The sequence below is a fragment of the Diplotaxodon limnothrissa genome, linkage group LG3 (genome assembly GCF_057381915.1).
Source record: "Diplotaxodon limnothrissa isolate DT_005_m linkage group LG3, D_limnothrissa_male_GT1.1, whole genome shotgun sequence".
NCBI classification, from domain to species: domain Eukaryota; kingdom Metazoa; phylum Chordata; class Actinopteri; order Cichliformes; family Cichlidae; genus Diplotaxodon; species Diplotaxodon limnothrissa.
This window is the reverse complement of record NC_140598.1, coordinates 56,193,662-56,215,397: the sequence shown is the minus strand read 5'-3', so window position 1 is coordinate 56,215,397 and position 21,736 is coordinate 56,193,662. Positions and strand designations below refer to the sequence as shown.

At 40.8% G+C, this 21,736-nt stretch overlaps 1 protein-coding gene across 3 annotated transcripts in view; it reads left to right on the top strand.

Annotated features, from left to right (window-relative positions):
* The window catches only part of LOC146636642 (adhesion G protein-coupled receptor L3), a 268,557-nt gene extending 248,652 nt beyond the window's left edge, over nucleotides 1–19,905 (top strand). For all 3 annotated transcript variants that reach the window (XM_085349627.1, XM_085349626.1, XM_085349628.1), the window contains 4 exons: nucleotides 6,336–6,504; nucleotides 6,669–6,794; nucleotides 10,354–10,450; nucleotides 18,956–19,905. In XM_085349627.1, the coding sequence (XP_085205753.1) occupies nucleotides 6,336–6,504; nucleotides 6,669–6,794; nucleotides 10,354–10,450; nucleotides 18,956–19,905 (1,342 nt within the window). The remainder of the gene's footprint in view (nucleotides 1–6,335; nucleotides 6,505–6,668; nucleotides 6,795–10,353; nucleotides 10,451–18,955) is intronic.
* The last annotated feature ends 1,831 nt before the right edge of the window (nucleotides 19,906–21,736 follow it).

Genomic DNA, 21,736 nt, shown 5'->3' with positions numbered 1-21,736 from the left:
AATAGACTACAGAAATACCTCCTTGTAATTACATTATATGTTATGTGTAATTTTTTTTTTTTTTTTTTTTAAATATATACACATATATGTTTCTATCTATCCATACCTACGTATATACACACATACGCACATATACACATTTTCAATAACCCCATTAACACCTGAAGGATACACAACCTACAATTTTATATATATATATATATATATATATATATATACACCCAACAAACCCGTGCATGCGCACACACATGAAAATATTAGACAAGAACACCCTATCAAATCTCTACCTTTTCCCTGTACCCTGTAAAAACCATATCCTTAAACCGCTTTTTAAACTGCGCCATGCTTGGACATTGCTTCATATCTTTACTTAGTCTGTTCCACAGCTTCACTCCACACACAGAGATGCAAAAACTTTTTAATGTTGTACGGATACGAGGATGTTTTAAATTTAATTCCCCCCTCAAATTGTATCCCCGTTCCCTTTTAGAAAACATGATCATGATAGCATTGGTTAATTAAGTCAATTTAGCCTAGCTTAATGAGCTATGCCTTCTTTAGTTTCATCTTCCTGCTATTTGGTTCCTCTTTATGGCTTGATGTCATGTTTTTTGTTCAGATTTCATCATACTGCCTTGTTTTAATATGAGTGTTTCATCTCTGTTTCACCGAGTATCTCTTTCTCCCTCTTTGCTTTTCTTTTTTTTGATTAGCACTCACATCCTGCCTTTTTATCTTATGCCGTGTTTATCTTTAACATCTTTCTGTTTCTCATCTTCTATTTTTTTCCTCCCTCCTCTTCATTTTAGCTACCGTTATTATGATGGATGTGTTATTGTAGAATGGCACTGGTAAGATGCAACATTTCTCAGAAGAGGAGTAGAATAGAATTGATATCGTGTTTGATGTGGTTTTTTCCCCCCTCCTCACCCCGTAATGGAGACAGTGGCTGCTGCTGCCCCGTGATTCATGGATTGCAGCGTGACTTTTGCACCGATGTAACTTTGAATACCAAACTTACTCTTGAATTGAGCTTTCTTAGAAGATGATGGACTGAACATTTTTAGCTTAGCATAGAGTCCTCCCAATTCAGATAAGGAGCTTCAAATGAAATATGCTAATGCTGTGATGTAAAAGATTAAAAAAAAAATGTCTGTGCCGTCATCAAAAACTTTGCGCTATTGATGTCTTAAACATTTTTGGGGTGATTTGCATTTAGAGCATACCTTTGGTTAAATAATTAACACCCCTGTTGGCCTGATCACGGCACTTCTTTTTCCTCTCCCAGAAAGAGCTTATGAAATGACTTTATGTAGATTTAAAACAAATTGAATTGACCAATTGCAATCTCATACATAAATGGTCTGTGACATTGCAATGAATGGCACCTCTGCAAATTAAGTCATTTGGAGGGAAATAGGTAATTTGATGTCACAGACTGAAATAGTTCTCTGCTTAAAATTGCCCCCCTTTGGCAACAATTAGTACAATAAAACCTTTTTTTGGAGGGAAAGTGCTGAAAGCTGTCTACTACAGCACTCAGTATATGTATTATATATTTATACGGGCTTTTGTACGGGCTTTGTGACGACCACAATTGAGCTAAAGTGCATAAGTTGCTAAAATGCTAAATTTGACACCCTAAAATGTATTTAAAGCATTTAATTACAATTATTCCTTTACGACATAATTAGCTTTGTCAAATATACTTTACATAAACTATTTTGAAGTTAATGATGCTGAGAATATGAGCAGATCAGTAAGTGATATTGTATTAGTAGCTTTCAGGCTACAGTTCTGAATGGGGCCTAAAAAAGCTGAGATGCACCCGCTTCATTTGTAAGTGAGCTGTTATGCTTTTCAGCGACTGTAATGCAGTCTCAGAAGTTTTGCCTCGAGGCTCCTACTATGCAGCCCTCAAAATCACCCTCATATTTTTATCTGATAACTCCAGAAGAAGATAAGCCGTGCCGTGCTGATATGAGTCGTACCCTCTTCATATCCTGTCCTCTCAACGCATTTCTTATGACCTCTTTTGTCTCTATCATCCGCTATCCCTCCAACAAAACTCCCACTAGTTAGAGGACAACATTTTGTTCTTTTTTTGTGTGTGTCCATTGCCTGTGTTTCTGTGTCCAATCTGGGGGCAATCGCCTTGATAAAGTACCTTTCCCACCAGGTCATTAAGACAGCCCTGGGAAAATTATGTTTAATGGTTGCTCTGGTGAATTCATAAATCATTTATTTCGCTGCGCACCTGGCCCATTTATAACCGCTTAAATGTGAAGGTCTGCCAGCATTTATGAAGGGAACTAGATACCTATGCAAAAGAGATAATTATTGTTAACATCTGTAAATCACTAACAAATCCGCTTCCAAAATGTGGAAATGTGGAAATGTATTGGATTAATGCAGGCTAGCATCAATCCCATACAGGCAAGCAAGCCATCGTCCTTCTCGTTGTGTTGTTTCCATCTTCATTTCTAAATTTTTACACTGGATTTATTGCCACATCTTTGTTTATTTATTTTACCTCTGCATTGCTTTAATATGTGATTTGATTCATTTCTGTCTGTTCTCTAATTTATTTTGTTCTCATTATATGGCTCAGCTATCAGGATTATGAACCTAAGATGAAGTAAGACAAAATTGGAATGGCCCTTTTTTTCTCATAATGCCATCTTTCATTTACTCCACCACAAATCAGCACCCAAATCCATCTGGCTGCCTCCCTGAATCATTAACATGATTTATAGTAGCGCACTCAGTCACACTGAAGGCCACATTAGTGTGCACAAAGTACTCTGATCTTAGATATACATAGCCTACAGATGAGACAAAAACCTAAACCTGAAAACTAGCTAAAAGTGGCTAAAAAAGTGAGTGATAAACGAAAGTAACTATTAAGCAGCTGAAAAACTAAAAGTGAAAGATGGAATTCTACTATAAGATTTTTGTATAAAACAATTTAATGATAACTAAAAGTAACCATCAAAATTAATGGCTAATGGCTAGTTAGCTAAGAATAGTGATTGTATGGAAGAACTAATTTTCTGAAAGTAACTGATTGGTAGCTAAAAGTAATCAATAAAAAGTTGAAATATAAAGCTTAAGTAATGGCAAAAGCTGAATAAAAGGTTGAAGCAGTTTAATAATAGTGAATATATGTTTAAAATGAATTGCTAAAAATAACTAAAGCTTAGCTTCATAAGCTAGCTAAATTAAAACAGATAAAATAGCTACATGCACTCAATGGCTAAAACAAATGGAAAGCTCAAGATGACATAAGCACAAGGATGATCAGCAGAGATTATCAGTTCACTCTTATAAAATTTCTTGAACCAAAATGATATAATTTCTCAAAACCAGGTCAGATGAGCACATAGCAACAAGAAAACAGACTTGGCGACTGGAATTACAGTTTGCACAAATCGCAGCTCAGAAAATATGAAAGTCTTATTTATGTATACAATCAATAATATTCTTAATAATTGCTAAAGACAAAGAAATATCACATCAACATGAATTTAAATGTTGCTGTTAAGGAAAAGCTCATCACATTAGCTCATCACATTAAAAGCATAAAACCAATAACACTCCCAAGAAATGTAACTATAACAGCCCAGCTATGATGAATCCTGATAAAACCAAAAATTAATGTGCACAAGAGTTGGTTTAGTCAGTCTGGTGCTGTATGTGCAGTCTTTAGTAGCCACAACATGATGTTTCTGGTGTGCATAATTAACCTCCTAGGACCTGGCGTCCACATACAGTGGGGCAAAAAAGTATTTAGTCAGCCACCGATTGTGCAAGTTCCCCCACCTAAAATGATGACAGAGGTCAGTAATTTGCACCAGAGGTACACTTCAACTGTGAGAGACAGAATGTGAAAAAAAAATCCATGAATCCACATGGTAGGATTTGTAAAGAATTTATTCGTAAATCAGGGTGGAAAATAAGTATTTGGTCAATAACAAAAATACAACTCAATACTTTGTAACATAACCTTTGTTGGCAATAACAGAGGTCAAACGTTTACTATAGGTCTTTACCAGGTTTGCACACACAGTAGCTGGTATTTTGGCCCATTCCTCCATGCAGATCTTCTCGAGAGCAGTGATGTTTTGGGGCTGTCGCCGAGCAACACGGACTTTCAACTCCCGCCACAGATTTTCTATGGGGTTGAGGTCTGGAGACTGGCTAGGCCACTCCAGGACTTTCAAATGCTTCTTACGGAGCCACTCCTTTGTTGCCCGGGCGGTGTGTTTTGGATCATTGTCATGTTGGAAGACCCAGCCTCGTTTCATCTTCAAAGTTCTCACTGATGGAAGGAGGTTTTGGCTCAAAATCTCACGATACATGGCCCCATTCGTTCTGTCCTTAACACGGATCAGTCGTCCTGTCCCCTTGGCAGAAAAACAGCCCCATAGCATGATGTTTCCACCCCCATGCTTCACAGTAGGTATGGTGTTCTTGGGATGCAACTCAGTATTCTTCTTCCTCCAAACACGACGAGTTGAGTTTATACCAAAAAGTTCTACTTTGGTTTCATCTGACCACATGACATTCTCCCAATCCTCTGCTGTATCATCCATGTGCTCTCTGGCAAACTTCAGACGGGCCTGGACATGCACTGGCTTCAGCAGCGCAACACGTCTGGCACTGCGGGATTTGATTCCCTGCCGTTGTAGTGTGTTACTGATGGTGACCTTTGTTACTTTGGTCCCAGCTCTCTGCAGGTCATTCACCAGGTCCCCCCGTGTGGTTCTGGGATCTTTGCTCACCGTTCTCATGATCATTTTGACCCCACGGGATGAGATCTTGCGTGGAGCCCCAGATCGAGGGAGATTATCAGTGGTCTTGTATGTCTTCCATTTTCTGATGATTGCTCCCACAGTTGATTTTTTCACACCAAGCTGCTTGCCTATTGTAGATTCACTCTTCCCAGTCTGGTGCAGGTCTACAATACTTTTCCTGGTGTCCTTCGAAAGCTCTTTGGTCTTGGCCATGGCGGAGTTTGGAGTCTGACTGTTTGAGGCTGTGGACAGGTGTCTTTTATACAGATGATGAGTTCAAACAGGTGCCATTCATACAGGTAACGAGTGGGGGACAGAAAAGCTTCTTACAGAAGACGTTACAGGTCTGTGAGAGCCAGAGATTTTCCTTGTTTGAGGTGACCAAATACTTATTTTCCACCCTAATTTACGAATAAATTCTTTACAAATCCTACCATGTGAATTCATGGATTTTTTTTCACATTCTGTCTCTCACAGTTGACGTGTACCTCTGGTGCAAATTACTGACCTCTGTCATCATTTTGAGTGGGGGAACTTGCACAATCGGTGGCTGACTAAATACTTTTTTGCCCCACTGTATGTGGACATCACATTTTGGGTTATTTAGACCAAAATACTCAATTCTGCTCTACAAGGGCCTGATATCCACTTATGAGGACATTATACTGCTACTGTTCTATCAAAATTTTAAACTAATATCCTCATATGTTGCTCTTATTTTTCATAAAAACAAAAATAAGGTAAAAAAAAATCTGGTGATTCTTTGCTTTTACATTCATCGGGCCCCAATCAGCCCAAATATCAAAGAGAAATTAAAAATGCATGCCGTGGAAGAGTTTGGGTCTTAGGAGGTTAAGCTTTGACAAAGCGCACTACATGGATACTGTACGTGTAAGGGTAGACGGCACATTCTGACAAGAATCGTGTATTAATGTGATTAAACACTTATCTAGATCTTGCCAGAGGGGTCACCAGAATACAAAAGGGTGCAGGTGAAGGGGAAAAAAAACTGCCACTTCTCTGCGCAGTGCACCAGCACAAAGATAGAGCCCTTACTCTTAATAGACTTTGTAATCTCAAGGGCATTTGTTTCAGATAAACCTTCTGCTTGAGTAAGATTTTACAAGACACTCAGCTCAGGCACTAGAATCCAACATGTAATATACTAATGAATTTTCTTTTCCTGGAAACGAGGACTGTATTTACTGGTCGCCCACACATATAGACTGCACTTAATTTTTGTGGGAGGATCAAAGGCTTTTCTTTTTGTTTGAAAGAGTGCAAGTGTAAAAATAAAGAATAGAAAAAGACTAAAAGGGAAAAAAAATCATTCTCATTTATCATCAGTTTCCTTTCCCTGTTCATTTCAAACTGTATTTATAATTGTGGATTAAGCAGGTTCTTCATTTCCAGACCTTACAGTTAAAGTTGTACCTTATTGCTTTATGACCTAATATCTTTGGTGCAGTTTATGTTCCTTCTCCTGAAATGACAGCTTTTATTAATTATTCATCAAATGGCTATTTGCTTACATTTCAGATCTTGGGTGATCGGCGCCATCGCCTTGCTATGTCTGCTGGGCCTAACCTGGGCTTTCGGCCTCATGTACGTCAACGAGAGCACAGTGGTGATGGCCTACCTCTTCACTATCTTCAACTCCCTGCAGGGAATGTTCATCTTCATCTTCCACTGTGTGCTGCAGAAGAAGGTCGGCATTTGCGTTCTCTCCCGTATCCAGAAAATAGCACGGTCTCACATTAATTAACTGCATGCACATTGGAATTGATTTCCATAACGAGCATGCTGGAGTGTAGCAAGTTTGGAAAGCGGTGAGCTGCTAGTGCGAACCTGTCTGTGCTTTTGAATTTACAGGTGCGTAAGGAGTACGGGAAGTGCCTGCGTACTCACTGCTGCAGCGGCAAAAGCGTGGACAGCTCCATTGGCTCTGGCAAGGGCACCGCCTCGCGTGCTCCGGGACGTTATTCGACGGGATCGCAGGTTAAATAGCATTTTTCACTCCTGTAACTTACCACGTGATATGTTCTTTGGAAAAAAAGGTGAACAGCAAGATGATTTCTTTGTAGTGTATGTGCATGCTGCAGCTAGAGGCGGGAAATGATTTGATCCCGAGTGATACTCAGGATTACGTAAGATTTGAAGAAAGTAGGCAAGCAAAAGAGTAAGTCTGCAATTCGTTTTCACTGGGGCGGATTTAGGCTGCGCATCGGTACAGTGACGTTGAGGAAAGTACTGGCTTCAGCTTTATGGGGAATTTGTTCATGCTTACAAATTCAAATTTGACTGTCTATGCCAGGGTTTGTAAATTCGGTGCATAGATGGTAAGTCTCCTTGTAAAGTAAATTGTTAATGGATTCCACCCACGTTGACGTGAAGTATAGGATGAATTGGCGCGATACGCCGTAGCTGAACATCGTATCCATATCCCAAAGAGTGCGATTTCTTCCAGTGTTCAATTATAAATAGTCCTTAGAGTCAAGCGTGCAGTGGCAACCCACGGTACAAGCTGGATTCCGCACACAGATCAAAGCGTTTAATTATACACAGTGGTTTGACAAGATGGGTCTAACCTCATGCTCAGTCACTTTATATGAGCGAGACAGGAATGGAAACACTCAGAAAGATGTGGTTGTTTATTGCTAACTCCGAGGCTTCGGAATGAATGTGTAATCAGCAGAGCACATTCGAACCCGTCGGCTATGAATGGTTCAAGTTTTTGTCCGTCCAAAAAAAAGGAGAAGAAGAAGAAATGGCACTGTCATTTTCAACCCATCTGTGTCCCTTAGGTCTGGGGACAGAATCGTGTGCAATATGATAATGAGATCAGCTGTGTCAGTATATGTTGCTGTTTGAATATGTGAGCGATGTGTCATCTCGGCTCGAAACAGACGCCAATTCATGATGTGAAAAATGCTTTAAGCTTTTATAAATAAAAACATGCCCTCGGTTTAAATGTCACACTACGATGGGGAAGCTCAGCGAGAGATTAGGTGAGGTATAGTGACAGCTGCTCCAATTTTAGTTAAAGCCAGAGTAGGAAGAAATATAGAAAAGGTGGAAGAAAGCATTTAGCATATGAAAAAAGACAGCCAGCGTGCTGAGTAACTTTCCCTTTTATTTTAAGTCCTCCTACCTACATTTTGAGCGTGTGGAGGTATATATGTTTAAATCTAAAAATGCTTCATGTGGGGTTTGAACCAGTTGCTCTATTGTGCTCTAGCTCCCATTACAGGAGGATAGTTTTCTCTTAGATAAGCGATCCCGAACATATTTTGAGCCACAGACCGGTTTAATGTCAGACAATATTTTCATGGATCAGCCTTTAAGGTGTAAATACAACAAAATAAAAGGATACGACCAAGACAAAAACTGTGATATTTTGTAAATATGATAAGAAACGCGAATTCACTGTGTGATTCTGTAACTTTATTAGCAGCGTCCTCCTGAAATGCGCCAACAACACTGAGAGTAACATCCTCCTCTCTGCCCATTAATGCTCTCTGGTCGCTATGTTAACGCGTAAACATTTCTTTCAAAATAAGACACACAACTACAACACGGGGAAAGACCCAGGAAAACCGAGTTAAAGATAAAAACCCTGAAAACCATAAATTTCACACCTGAGCCTCAACTCAGTACCGGTCCGGGGCCCGGGGGTTGGGGACCGCTGTCTTAGACCTTTGAACTGCATTATTTTTTCAGGGATTTCAGGGATTTGAACCAGCCTTCCATTTATGGTTACACAATGAGTCTGTATTTAAAAATATTTTCCATCACTTATGAAAATCAAGAATTCACCATGGGTAAAATTAAAGGACTGAGTGAATAATCAAACCAAATTAAAACTTTAGCCAGATTGCATTTAGTACCCAAATTATTTTTAAGTGGACCATAATAAGCTCTGCTTTAACTGGAAACTGTTCCACACACAAGTCTAGTAGTAGTAGTAAATCATCAAAATGAACAAGATTCATTTAATTAAAAATTTGCAGTCGGCCGCATCGATTAGTTAGATTTATAGGGTTAGGGCCCTGTAACTCACATCCAGTCACAGGTCCCCTAAGGGAAGTGCAGATGGAGGCTTGACTTGTTATTGGTGCACTGGTGAAGGGGTGAACCAGTGATGGGGTAAAGGCTGCAGTAAAAGCAGACAGATGAAAGGCGTAATGTTGTTAAACTCGATGAATGGATTACTGGGAGGATAATTTCCTCCTGAGAAGTCTGGCTAACTTGGAGTCTTGCTTAAAATGTATTATATACAGATGTGACAGATTAAAGGAAAAACCCATGACCCTTGAAATCCGTTGGTCTGATAAGTATGAAAACTATGTTAACTGAATTTTTAACCTTCAGTTAAAAAAATCTCAAACCAATCAATCCCGTGTCTGGGAATTTCAGGGTCATTTAGACCACTTTTTTCACCAGCAATGTTAAAGCAGAAGGGTGTTCATTGTCCCCAGGAGAGTTTCACACATGCACATAATCAATACCAAGGTGCATTGAAGCTGTTCTGGCCACATGTGGTGGAAAAACTCCTTAGTAAGGCTCCAATAACACAGGCCTAGAGACCGTTTGGCAACTTCAGCATGCTCTTGTGCATTCTTTGGTAGCTACTAGATTGCCAGTGTCACCTATAATTTGCACAGAGGACACAGACAGAGTGGAAATTGCTCACCTTCAAAGTAAAGGCCGTCCCTCAGTGCTGCAACCAACACGGATCAGAAGGTGGACCTTTTATTTTAAAGGTTGCTCAGTGAGCGGTTGGCAAGTGTCTGCACACAAGTTGGCGATTTCCATAAAAGACGCCAACTACAGGTAACTGTAGCAATCTGCCAGAGCAATCGCAAGGAGGTTTTTTCGTGTAGCACCAAACATCTCTTTGTGGCCAATTTCACCTGCTGCAACCAGCTGCCAACTGATTGAGGAATGCATATTTTTTTCATATGTTGCCACGGGTTACCAAACAGCCTTTATCCCTTTTTTCCCTACATTTGACAACCAAGCCTTGTTTCGGCCTGGTTAAGTATACCATCACAAATGTATATTTTTAAAAACAACAATTTTTTTTTATACTTTAATCAGAAAACTCTCAAATGTTCTGCACACAGGATAGAAAGGACTCTTTTCTATGGTTAGATGCACTCCCTTAGCTTGTGCAATAGCCCACGGGACTGTGATAATTAACCAGGATGAACTCTGTTGGATTGAGCCCTTTCCAACCCAAGATACAGACTCAAGAGAGCTTGACTGATGACTTTATTATTGATTTAACCTATCATAGTGCTAATGCTCATTTTTAATTGGAGGTTACTTATCCCTACAGCTGACATGCTTCAGGGTTAAATACTAGATTCGAAAGCCGATAGCATCTCTTTTTCTTCATATCTCAGCCGTTATTGAGCTGTGAAGAATATGAGTGCACGCTTGAGGAAATATGCTGAAAGCCTGAGACTTTTCACTCGTCCTCCATGTGCAGACTTCTATTTTTTTCCCCCAGAGTGAATATTTTTATAAGGTGAAATGTTATTTTTCTCCGCAGAGCCGCATCCGTCGAATGTGGAACGACACGGTCAGAAAACAGTCCGAGTCCTCTTTTATGACCGGGGACATCAACAGCTCTGCATCGCTCAACAGAGGTATTTGTTTCCGCAGCACATCTTTTCTTGAGTGATTCAATACACCAGCCTTCACCTCAGAATTTATGACTGTGACTGAGAAACTTTTTTATTTTTTTTTCTCTCTCTCTCTCACAAAAGCAACGCTATTTTTCTCAAATTGCGTTTGGACTTGCATTCCTCTTAATAATGACACGAGGGCTTTGCAGAATTAAAAGCCTCTTTAAAGCTTTCAGCTGCAAACCTCAATCCAGCTGTAAAAAGTCAAGGCAAATCACTCATTTCACAGCAATTTTCCTCACATACTGCGAAATAATTAAAAACGCCAAGTGAAATATGCATCTCCCCCACCCTACTTGGCTGTTAATTATTACCAAATACCACAGCAAGGTTTACAATGTAAGAAATCACGAAAATGAAAACTCCTGCCAATAGAGCTGCAAATTCTTACCTGTTCAAGTGACAGATTGAAAGGATAAATGCTTCACCACTGCAGAAAATTGTTTATTATGTCTTATTTTGAAGTACAAACCAACCGTTTTCTATCGTTTTGTTAGGAAAAGTAACACTAAATAGATTAGGTGGTAGAGAGAATAGCAGGTTCTAGGTAAATCATGCATTTCATCACATTTAATTCATTTGATGAGTGTGCAATAAAGGATATATTGAACACCCCGCCCATTCTGCCTGTAAAAGCCTTGAGTGAGAAACCAGGAAAAGTGCTTACTGAAAAACCTAAAAATCAATTGGCTGGGAGCTTCTCTCATATATATGTGACTAAAGAGTTTCCATATAATTCATTGACAGACAGAGTAAACTTTGGAGTCTCTCAGGTTAATGGGAGCAAATGCTGCGCTCGCTGGCATCCCTCCCCGACATCTCTTGACGCGAGTGCCACACCGCTCACTCTCTAAATTCGCTCTGGGCGTCTGCTCGCATAGACGCTAATGCACACTTACAATGATGGATTAATGTTCGACACGGGGAGGAAGTGTCATGATCTCAATAATTAGGTGCTCGGCTTAGCACCGTCAACAGACGCAGCTTTTATCAATAGTGGGGAGGCTGAAACGGGGCAGGACTGAAAGAAAAGCCTGCATGGATCTCCTGTAAATATATGTTAAAATAAAAAGAGGTAAAAATTATACGTTCATTTCAATCCCCCCGGCCTTCTCACAAGGCTCGATCTGATTGAGAAAACACTCACATGAGCTAAAGAGCATGCTGGGAAGTGTGTTCTTCCATCCCACGTGTTATAAGAAACAGATGCAAATAGAATTTGCACTTCTCCGAGGCTGCTCCCGTGTTGTTATTAAGGAATTATATGTTGAGGAGCGAATATTCCTAGCTGTTTTGTGCTCCGTATTCTTCTTCCCCCCCGAAACTCCTTGTGTGTGAGAGAGTGAGCCTGCAGCTGACGCTCTGACTGTGATCATCTCGAGAGCGGAGTCATGCAATCATCTTGATAGCTTTGCATGTTCAATTTATCCCAGCATTCAAGATTATTTCTGCACAATCAGTGTGATTCTTTTTTTTTTTTGGGGGGGGGGCAAATTGTCCAATTCAAACACAGGCACAGTCAGTGGGGGATCTGTCATTGGGAGAATTCAAGAGGGGGGCTGGTGTTTATGGAATACTCTGTAATTAGGGCAAGCAGCAACAGCAACATCAAATTACAGGTTTTTTTCTTGTTTTAAAAATCTAAACATCCAGATTCCCAGGCAAAATGATAACGTGGCTAATTAATACTCAAAAAAGTAGGAATAATGCTGAAAGATGAGACCAACGCAGCGGCACTATAGTGCTTTTAAATTTCATTAAGCATAGTCTTTAGACATAAAAAGTACAAGTGCAATTAGAACACCATAAAAAAAAAAAGAAGTCTAACTTTTAAGAGGAAGGGGAGAGTCACGGGGTACTATAAAAACCTTTCCCCAGTGGTGTGACAGATTCAGAGCGTTGGAAAAAGAACAGTACACTCTGCCGGAGGATCTAATTACGGTGTACTCGCACCTCAGATAAAAGATGTTTACCCGCTCTGGCACAGTGCATACAGGAGGCGCGCGCATGTAACGCCCTCACAAGTCTTAAATTCGGCTCCTTTAAAAATAATAGCCTCATACGTTGACGTGGAGAGAGAAGGAAAAAAAGAAAATCAACGACTTGTAAACAGGAAATGAATGCGCCTGAGAAGTATTTTCAGCATACTTGATATCCCGCATAATGTATTCAGACACTTGGATTTTTTTTTTTTAACCATCAGCTACTGTAAGAAAAACAAACATTACTGAATCTGCAGCATTCGTGTTTGAGATTGCAGCCTTCAAATCTGCAGCTAATCACCGGGCTCAGACTGTGAAGGTTGCTTTGGTGCGGTAGTATGTGGATGGGAAACTGATGAGTCATTTGGGCCAGATCCTGGCAGCAAGAATCTGAAGACAAGCGCTGCATAAATAGAAAATGAGCCTCTGTTCTGTTTCCGTGGAAGAGGCGAGGCTGATGCAAAGTAATGACCGTCTTCACTATAGAGAGGACATATCGCTTCATTCAAAGGTTATTTCGGCAACTGCGCAAAGAGAATGAGCAAGTATTGAACTTTGCTCTTTGGAGAAAAGGAAATATTAGACCACTTCATCTCATAAGATTGGCAATGCCAGAAGTAATAATAATGGTGCAGGCCCCGGCTGTTGGTAGGCTTCCTTCGTACTGCTGCACCTGTCAAGCTTCCCATTTTCACACAGCATGCAATTTACAGCGCTAATAGTCAGGGCTCTGCCTCTTGAAATTCTTTTTTTTTTTAAAGATAGACAAAAGCAGGCCTATCATTTCTTTTCAGCAGCAGTTAACTTCATTTCCAATGCTATGTCAGAGAGTGTAAACTTCCCGCAATTGAGCACAACAGCAGAGCTGAGGCGCTAAAGTAGCTAAACTCAGGCCGAACTTCCACACAGGCAGGACAACAACAACAAAGCTGTGAATAGATCTTATTTTTAACTAGCGTTTATACCCAGGCTTATTTTTTGTTGTGTTTTTAAACGTGTGAAAAAGGGAGAGAATTCTTTTTATTATTTTTTTTTAAAGGCTCGATGATGTTTAGATCATTATTTTCCAGTTCAATATTTACCTGAAGGGTCTTTAAAAATGTAAACACACGTAAGCGTTTCAGGCATCCTTGGTCGTGCATTTCATTCACTTTAAACGGAGCAGAGTTCTTGCATTGTTGAACTGAATTGTGGATCTGATGCTTTGCTTTGCTTGTGATGAGTTGATAAAAGTTCATGTATATAACGCTTACTGCCAATTGAAGCTGCTACCTGCTCTTGGTGAGTGACATAGGGTTGGGTAGTACATGTTAGAGCAGCCAATCCCAAAGGTGGTGGGGGACCTGTGCCATGAACCTATTTGTTCATGTGAGACACTGGGACTGTTGTGGAGGGCCCACCGATAAGCTTATAAAGTTAAAATTAATATCGAGCAGATTGTTTCAGCTTATTGGTGCATCCACAACAGTCCCAGTCTCTCAAATTGGGAAAACTAATTGCCCACCCCTGTATTGGAATGTCACCCAGTCTGGAATGTCCGCCAGCGACCAATGCTCAACTTGAAAGCAATGCGGGATGAGTGAATCACTCCCTGTCTGGATGCTCCTTTATAGTTCAACAATGCTAATTAGCTTAAGTATCACGAGAACATGGCTAATTAGCATATCATGAACACACGTTACCAAATCTGTTATCAGCCTACATGTGCTGGCCTTAATAAAAACAAACAAACAAAAAAACTAAAGCAAAAACAGAGCTTTGCTAACATGCAAGTAGCTAGTAGCTCAGCTAAGCTAGGCTAACATACCAGTAGCTTTTAGCTAGCAGCTCAGTTACAGGGATGAAGCAATCCTTCCTTTTTTACTCCATGGCTGTCAGATAAAACCTCTTCCTGGGACTGTGTTTACTTCCCAGGCTTCTGCACTTATACATCTTTCTCTTCAACCTTATATCATACTTCTAGTAGTAATGTAATGTGAGCTCAAGCAGTAAAAAGACTCTCAGTGGAGTCGGCTCGAGGGCCATCGTGAAATTGGCGGATGGGACAGCGAGAGAAGAATGTGGACAGCTGTACTGCATATTCAGCTCCAGTCTGAGAAGCAATACACCCCTGCTTTTAAAAGAAATATGCAGCTTTAGCTGTGTCCCCTAGGCCGCATCCTTCAGAGGACCTGGCCTTCGCGGTCTGCGTGGCCTGTGTGATCTCTTGATTAATCGAGCAGATATTTGAAGTTTACACAGCTACATTCTCGCCTGAAAATATCTTAAAAATTCATTTTGTGACCAAGAAAGAGTAATAAAACTAAGTAGCTGCCGCCATTGTTGGAAACTGGAATTGGCTGGGCCGCGCTATTAATTCTGGGATAGGTTGGGCCATGAAGGATACACCCGACTCATCCTTCAAATCCAGGGAAACGAAAGACGTATTTGTTGGCCGCATTTGGAGCAGCCTTCGAATTGGGACAGCCTTCGTCTCCTAGCTCTGACGTAATTGGCCTTCAAATGTGGCCTCTGAAGGACCTGGCCTAGGAGTTGAGACACACCTATGACATTCCTAACATTAATATTGGGGGTAAAAAAAGTAATTAGTAATGCAGTTTCCTAAAACACCCTCAGACAGGTGCGTGCCCTCTGTGTTGTCCTGTTTGAGTCCAGAGACGTACCAATACCTGTGCTGTGTTGGCCATGTCGGTTCTCCTTTGGAAAGTTTACCTGTATACTGCCTGAATGTGGAGCACGAAAAAGGGCTTAAAGCTAATGGCCGACATTAACGGTACAATTAATACACTTTCCATTAGCCGCGTCAGTTCTGCCACTTTCATGTAGCAAAACCTCCCTCACATTAATGACCATATGATCATTTGGATGTTAATGGCTGTCACTGCTCAGCTGCATCTGCCCAACTGATATGTATGTTCTCTCTGTTTCTGTCTATATCTCAATTTATCTACCCACCTACCTTTTTCCTGTCTCCTTTTTTCCTGTCTCACTCTGTCTTTCTCTGGCTGCTCCAGGGGCTATGGCTAACCATCTTATACCTAATGCACTCCTACGTCCTCATGGCACTAACAATCCCTATAATACATTACTTGGGGAATCGGCAGTCTATAACAACCCTCTGGGCATGTACAACACACAAGGTGTGCAAGCTTCTTTCATTCTTTAACATTGTGGCTAGGGCAGTGTTTTTTTTTTTTTTTCATGTCTGAGCCTGGAGGTACTCTAGGGGGCACATCTTTGTTCCCATCCCAAAACAAAAAGCAACTTTATGATTGGACTATTAAAAGTAATGCACTAAGCTGAAATCCCAGCAGTCGCCTTGAGAGTTTTAACAGCGCTTTAATTTAGAAACAAAAAAAAACAACAACACTGCCCTTGCTGTCTTTGTGTTAGCTTTGAACAAGCTATAGCTTTATCATAAAAATCCTACAGGTTTGTTTTGCTGTGGGATTTTTCAGTGGTGTTGCATCTTGGCTTGTGTTCAGAGCCGTGCTATTCGATTACATAAGTTGCACTCACTCGTGGCTGTTTGGCCAAACACACAGTGTAAAAATGAGGAAATCCTCTGAAATCAAGAGTAGGCGCCTATAGGGAGCCAGATACAACACCAGTCATTTATTTTAAATGTGCTCCTGTGTTGTCAGTGAAGCTCGTGTGTGCTTTGTCTCAATGTTTTCTTGTTTTGTTTTTTTGTTTTAGCTTTTAGCATTGCATTCTCGTGAACACCGCTGTTAGATTCTCAGACACTGTTGTTTTGTGATAAATGTCGCTGAGGCAAGCAAGAATTAAAAAATGCAAATCGCCGGTGCTACATAACAGAGCGGTTTGAAGGAAAAATTCAGAGGTTACAGTTCATTTGTTTCTTTAGCTGTAATTTACGGTGGCCCTGAAAGGCCAAATGGACTGCAACCTAGGAAAACACCAGCAATAAGAAAAACGCTGTAAAAGCACACAAAACACAATGGAAATAGGAAAAGCAGAAATAGGAAAAAACAGATTTCCAAAAGCACAAGGGAAGTGTTTCTGGGGAGACAAAAACCCGACGGACCAGCTGCAGGAACCAAAATATGCTAAGTATTGCGCTGGGTGACACTTAAAAGAAGTGGAGGATCTATCGGTTTTATGAGGAAAGAAAAGATGAGAGGTAAGTGTGTTAGCCTAACTATTAGCCTAAAAATCAGCCATCAGCATTACATGAATCATGAGAATAAAACACACCTAGCATGTTTTGGTTCCTGCAACTGGTCCGTCGGGTTATTGTCTCCCCAGAAACACTTCTCTTGTGATTTTGGAAATCTGTTTTTTCCTATTTCCATTTTTTCTATTTCTGTTGTGTTTTGTGTGCTTTTGCAGTGTTTTTCTTATTGCTGGTGTTTTCTTAAGTTGCAGTCCATTTGGCCTCTCAGGGCCACCGTAGAAATAGCTATTTAGCACTTCATTTCAAACTTGGTAACTGTCATAATTACTCATTCATATGTTCAAATGTAGATTTTCAACTCAACATAGATTCAGTCTACTTATTGTGATTTAAAAACAAAAAAACAAAAAACATTTTCAGTATCGCAGATATTAAAGCATTCCAAGTATTAGAGCTGGGTATTAGAAACCGGCAAGCTATCGTGGGTCAGTATGACTATCGAAATGCTATTTTATTTTCTCTCTGCAGAGCTATTCCAGCTCTCAGCAACTCAATATGTGTTTGCTGTAACTTTGCGAGTCTGTAAAACTGGGAAAACTCAAGTTAAAAAACAACAACAACAACAAAGAACCTCAGAGAGCTTTGATCAGCTGATAATTTATGTATGAAATACAAAGTGCTTACATTGGAGGTTGTGATGGAGGGCTATGACTCACTTACACTGCCATAGATGAGGAAGAGTAAGACTGCTAATGCATCAAAAGATTTATCTGTCTATTTGACACTAAAGTACCGTATCTGTGTTTTACCCAAGGATTCCATCTTTTTTTCTCTTTCCCTCTCTCTCTCTCTTGCTATATATATATATATATATTTGTTTGTTATGAGATATGTTCAGGTTCTTTGTGTGGGTGCACAGAATTTGCATGAGGGTTAAAACAATCTATTGCATTGCAGAAACATTTTCTTGATGAGTCATCAGCATACTATATGTGCGTTTTCCTCTTTCTACCTGTCACTGTTATGCTTACTGTGTTTTCTTTTCTTCTTTCCTTTCCCTCATGCTGTCCCTAAAAGAGCCCTACAGAGAGACAAGTATGGGAGTCAAACTAAACATTGCTTATCAAATGTAATTGACTTTGGCTTTGCTTTCTTTTCACTCGATGCTGACAAAGGGGTAATGAAACAACGTCATTCCCTTTGGAAGCAATACAATTCTCTTTGTGACAAAGGCCCCTCACCTTGACAAGAATGCCAGTTAAATTGGTTTGAATCGCATCCCGAGTTCCACTGCTTACAGACATTTACACTACTTGGTGTAGTTTCAAAAAAGACAAGAGAGAGACTTCTTCCACTCACATGTCCTAGGCCTATTTGATATCACAGCCTGAATAAGTGAAGCCAGTTACAGCTAACATTAAGATTCACCTCAACGCTTGAAAAGGCACGTCGATATAAATTGATCTGTGATCTTTAATAGAACGCCGTGCCTTCGTTCGTGCACCTTTTATTTGATTATACCAAAAACGTACATAGATATATATTTAGATTTTTTTACGAGGCTAATTTCCTTCTTAGAAGTCTGAGACGTGCATCTTGTCAAATTTTCAAGAGGTCAGACTGCGAGCTTGACACTTTAACGAGCTGGATGGCCTTGTCTGAGGTAGTTTGAATTATCTTCAAATATATGCTTTGATGTTGATAGCATGGACTTGGCTAACTGATAAAGCTATGAAAGCTTCATGTCCATGCAATAGAAAGAACAGAAAGCCTCCTTCCTTCCAGTGTGGCTTTACTTTGAAGTATCAGTTGTGTTCACATTGATAAAACATATCAATATATACCCACCCCGCCTATGCATTTTTACAATGTTGTTTCTAAATGCTCACATGGGACAATATGGTTGGGATCCAAATTCTACAACTGGTGTTCCGGTTTGTGTTTCACTTTTAAGAGTTAATTGCATGGCTTCGATGTGTCCGTTGTCTCTGCCTGCACGCGTTTTGTGCTTTTGTGCCGTGCTCGAAGTTTGGTGCTGTCTGGTATCGCACATGTATCAATGTCTTCATCACTGCCATCATTTAATTGTTGATTTCCATGAAAATGAAGTAAGTCTTGGTATTGAATACAATTTTTAAAAGAAGGTAAGTGTGAGCTCATAGGATTTTACTGTAAACTGTGTGCTTTAATTAAAAATGCTAATCCAGGCCTTTACGTCCGAGTGCATTTCATAGAACTGGGAGGGTTGGTGATTTGATGGCTGCTGATAAAAACAGCATTTATGTCTCACAAGAGTTCACTGTTCTCATTCAGCTGCTATATCCCTACTCATCTTTGTCATTCCAGAGGGAATCCTGAACAATGCCCGGGATACAAGTGTCATGGATACTCTACCACTGAATGGTAACCATGGCAACAGTTATAGCATTGCCAGCGCTGAGTACATGAGTGACTGCGTCCAGATCATTGATCGGGGCTATAACCACAAGGAGACGACCCTGGAAAAGAAGATCCTAAAAGAGCTCACCTCCAATTACATCCCCTCCTACCTCAACAATTCCCACGAGCGCTCAAGCGAGCAGAATCGGAACCTCATGAATAAGCTGGTCAATAATGTTAGCAATGGCGGCAAGGACGGCGGCTACGGGATGGGCTTGGGCGTAGGGATGGGCATGAATGTCGCGCTGGGCCTTGATGACCATTCCACCTTTGTCCCCCACCACGACGAAGGCCTCGGTTTGGAGTTGATACGCGAGGAGTCGAACGCCCCGCTGTTGCCGCAGAGGCCGCCCCCATCCCTGCAGGCGGTGGACAACCTTCACAATCACCTCCACCAGTCGGCACCCCCACCCCTGCCGCTGCCGCACCACCCCTTCTCGTCCGCCAGCGCTTCCTCCTCGTCTCGAAGGAGGATCCCCCAGGAGAACAGCGAAAGCTTCTTCCCTTTACTCACCAACGAGCACACTGAGGACGAAGGCTCGTCGCCCAGCCACAGCCACCAGAGAGACTCCCTCTACACCAGCATGCCCATGCTGCCCGGCCTGCCCAACGTGTCCGGAGAATCGGCAGATGGCTCCAAGGATGGCGGCGACGCCAAGAGCCCGGAGGCCAGCTCGGACGACGTTTACTACAAAAGCATGCCCAACTTGGGCTCACGTAACCACCTCCATCAGCTGCATTCCTACTACCAGCTAGGGCGGGGCAGTAGTGATGGCTTCATTGTTCCCCCCAACAGAGAGGATCTATCTCCAGAAGAGGCCCAGCAGGAGCCCTTGCACCTAGTCACCAGCCTATAGGCCCGAACCCCCTCCCACCCGTGCCCATTGTATTCTCGCAGTCCTCTACTCTTCCCCCGTGTGCCCTTGGTCCATCAGTCGTTGGAAGTGGTAGCCTTTATTCTCTTTATTCTGTGTCCCGAAGACTGAGGCGGAGGAAGGAACTGTACCCTCGCTGTTACCGACCATAAGCAGGATAATAATTGCTACGAATGCGGTGGTGGGGGGCGTCGTCGGCAGTTAATATGTGACTCTATTTAGTTAGACACTGCAGAAGGTTGATGTTGTGCCCCCTCTCTTCCACTCGTCGCCCCCAACCCACACACCGAACACCCCACAACACCACATCCACCCCGTCCCCTCCCAAACCCTGTGTGGTTTGCCGTGTTTTGTCTCGTTGTGAAAAGAGACAATTACTCACACAGGATTTTTAGGTCTCAGAGATATAGTGTTGACAGTCTACAGGAACTGCATACCCCTAAAGTTTGAAACTGAAGACTTCACCAGAATTAAAACGAAACAAAAAACAAAAAAAAGACTATTTTATTATACTTCTGTATCTATATTGACTTTTTGAGAGATTTTTTTCCTCTTTGGTGAGTTGCAGCACATTTTGTTTGCTGAAGTGTCCCTTCAATGAAAAAAAAAGACAAAAACCACACATATACGCACACACACATTTTGGACAGTTACCATAAAGGAATTATTGATTGTATGCTTTTAAGCATAACTGTTCTTTTTTTGTTGTTGTTTGTTTTTGTTTCTTTCTTTGATTTTACTGTAATTCCAGTTGTTAAAAGAGGGAGAAAAAAACTAATAAGAGAATTGCGAGATATTTCTATGTAACTGTACAGATAACTAGCATTGCACATAATAGTATGCTTTTTTTCCCGTTCCAAGCGAACCCTTTTGTCTCTGTAAATGTAGTGATTAGGAGCAATTTTGTTCTCTTGTGCTGGCCCTTCTGGGCTTTTGGTGCCAGTCTGTTTTTTTTCTTTCTCTTTTATCACTTTCTGAGAAATGACCATCGAAATAGGAGCAAAATTACACAAAAAATACCACAAGAACACACTTATCGTGCCGCATTTTCGTGAACCGTATTCACCTTTCTTTTTCAGGTCTGTTTTTTTTTTATTATTATTATTTCCGCCTGGTTCGTTTTCTCTTTCGTTTTCTTTTTTTTTTTACTGTGTAGATAGCAGAGCTCTGATTCACAGATTGTCAAGGAGACAGAATCAGTCCAATTTAATCACGAGGTGTCCCTCAGAAAGTTTATAGTGCATCCTGCATCTATATTGGCATTCAGAAAACGCTTGTGCTTCTCAGAAAGAGAACAAATTGAACCTTGATGAGCACTAGACACTTGTGCAAAAAAAACAAAGAAAGATGGCTGTTTTACTTATTAAAGAAAGAGCTTTTGAAGTGAGAAAAACTGGAAGTGTTTTTCTTTTTCTTCCTCAAGGAGAAAATCTATTTATTTATTTGTTAAATAAACAGTAATAAAGGATGGGAGCAAGTTTAGCAGCAAAAAGAAGTTTTTCTTATTGGCTATAATTATGGCTTCTTATTTATTCTTTTTTTTTGTATTGGTTTCCGAGTTGAATGACCTCATAACTAATATTTGTTGTAACAGTGAAACTTGTTTGCCAACAAATAAATTACTGATTAAGATTTATCATGTAGCTATGACAAAAGTGCTGGTGTTTTGTCTGAGTCCCGGGACACTTTTGTATGGATAACAGCCGAAGACCTCCAAATAACGGAACGATCGAGTCTTTTCTTACTTCTGAGTTCGTATTCGTCATTAGCCCTCTGTCCATTTTAGTGCCAAGTCAGTTTTGGCCCCGGCAAC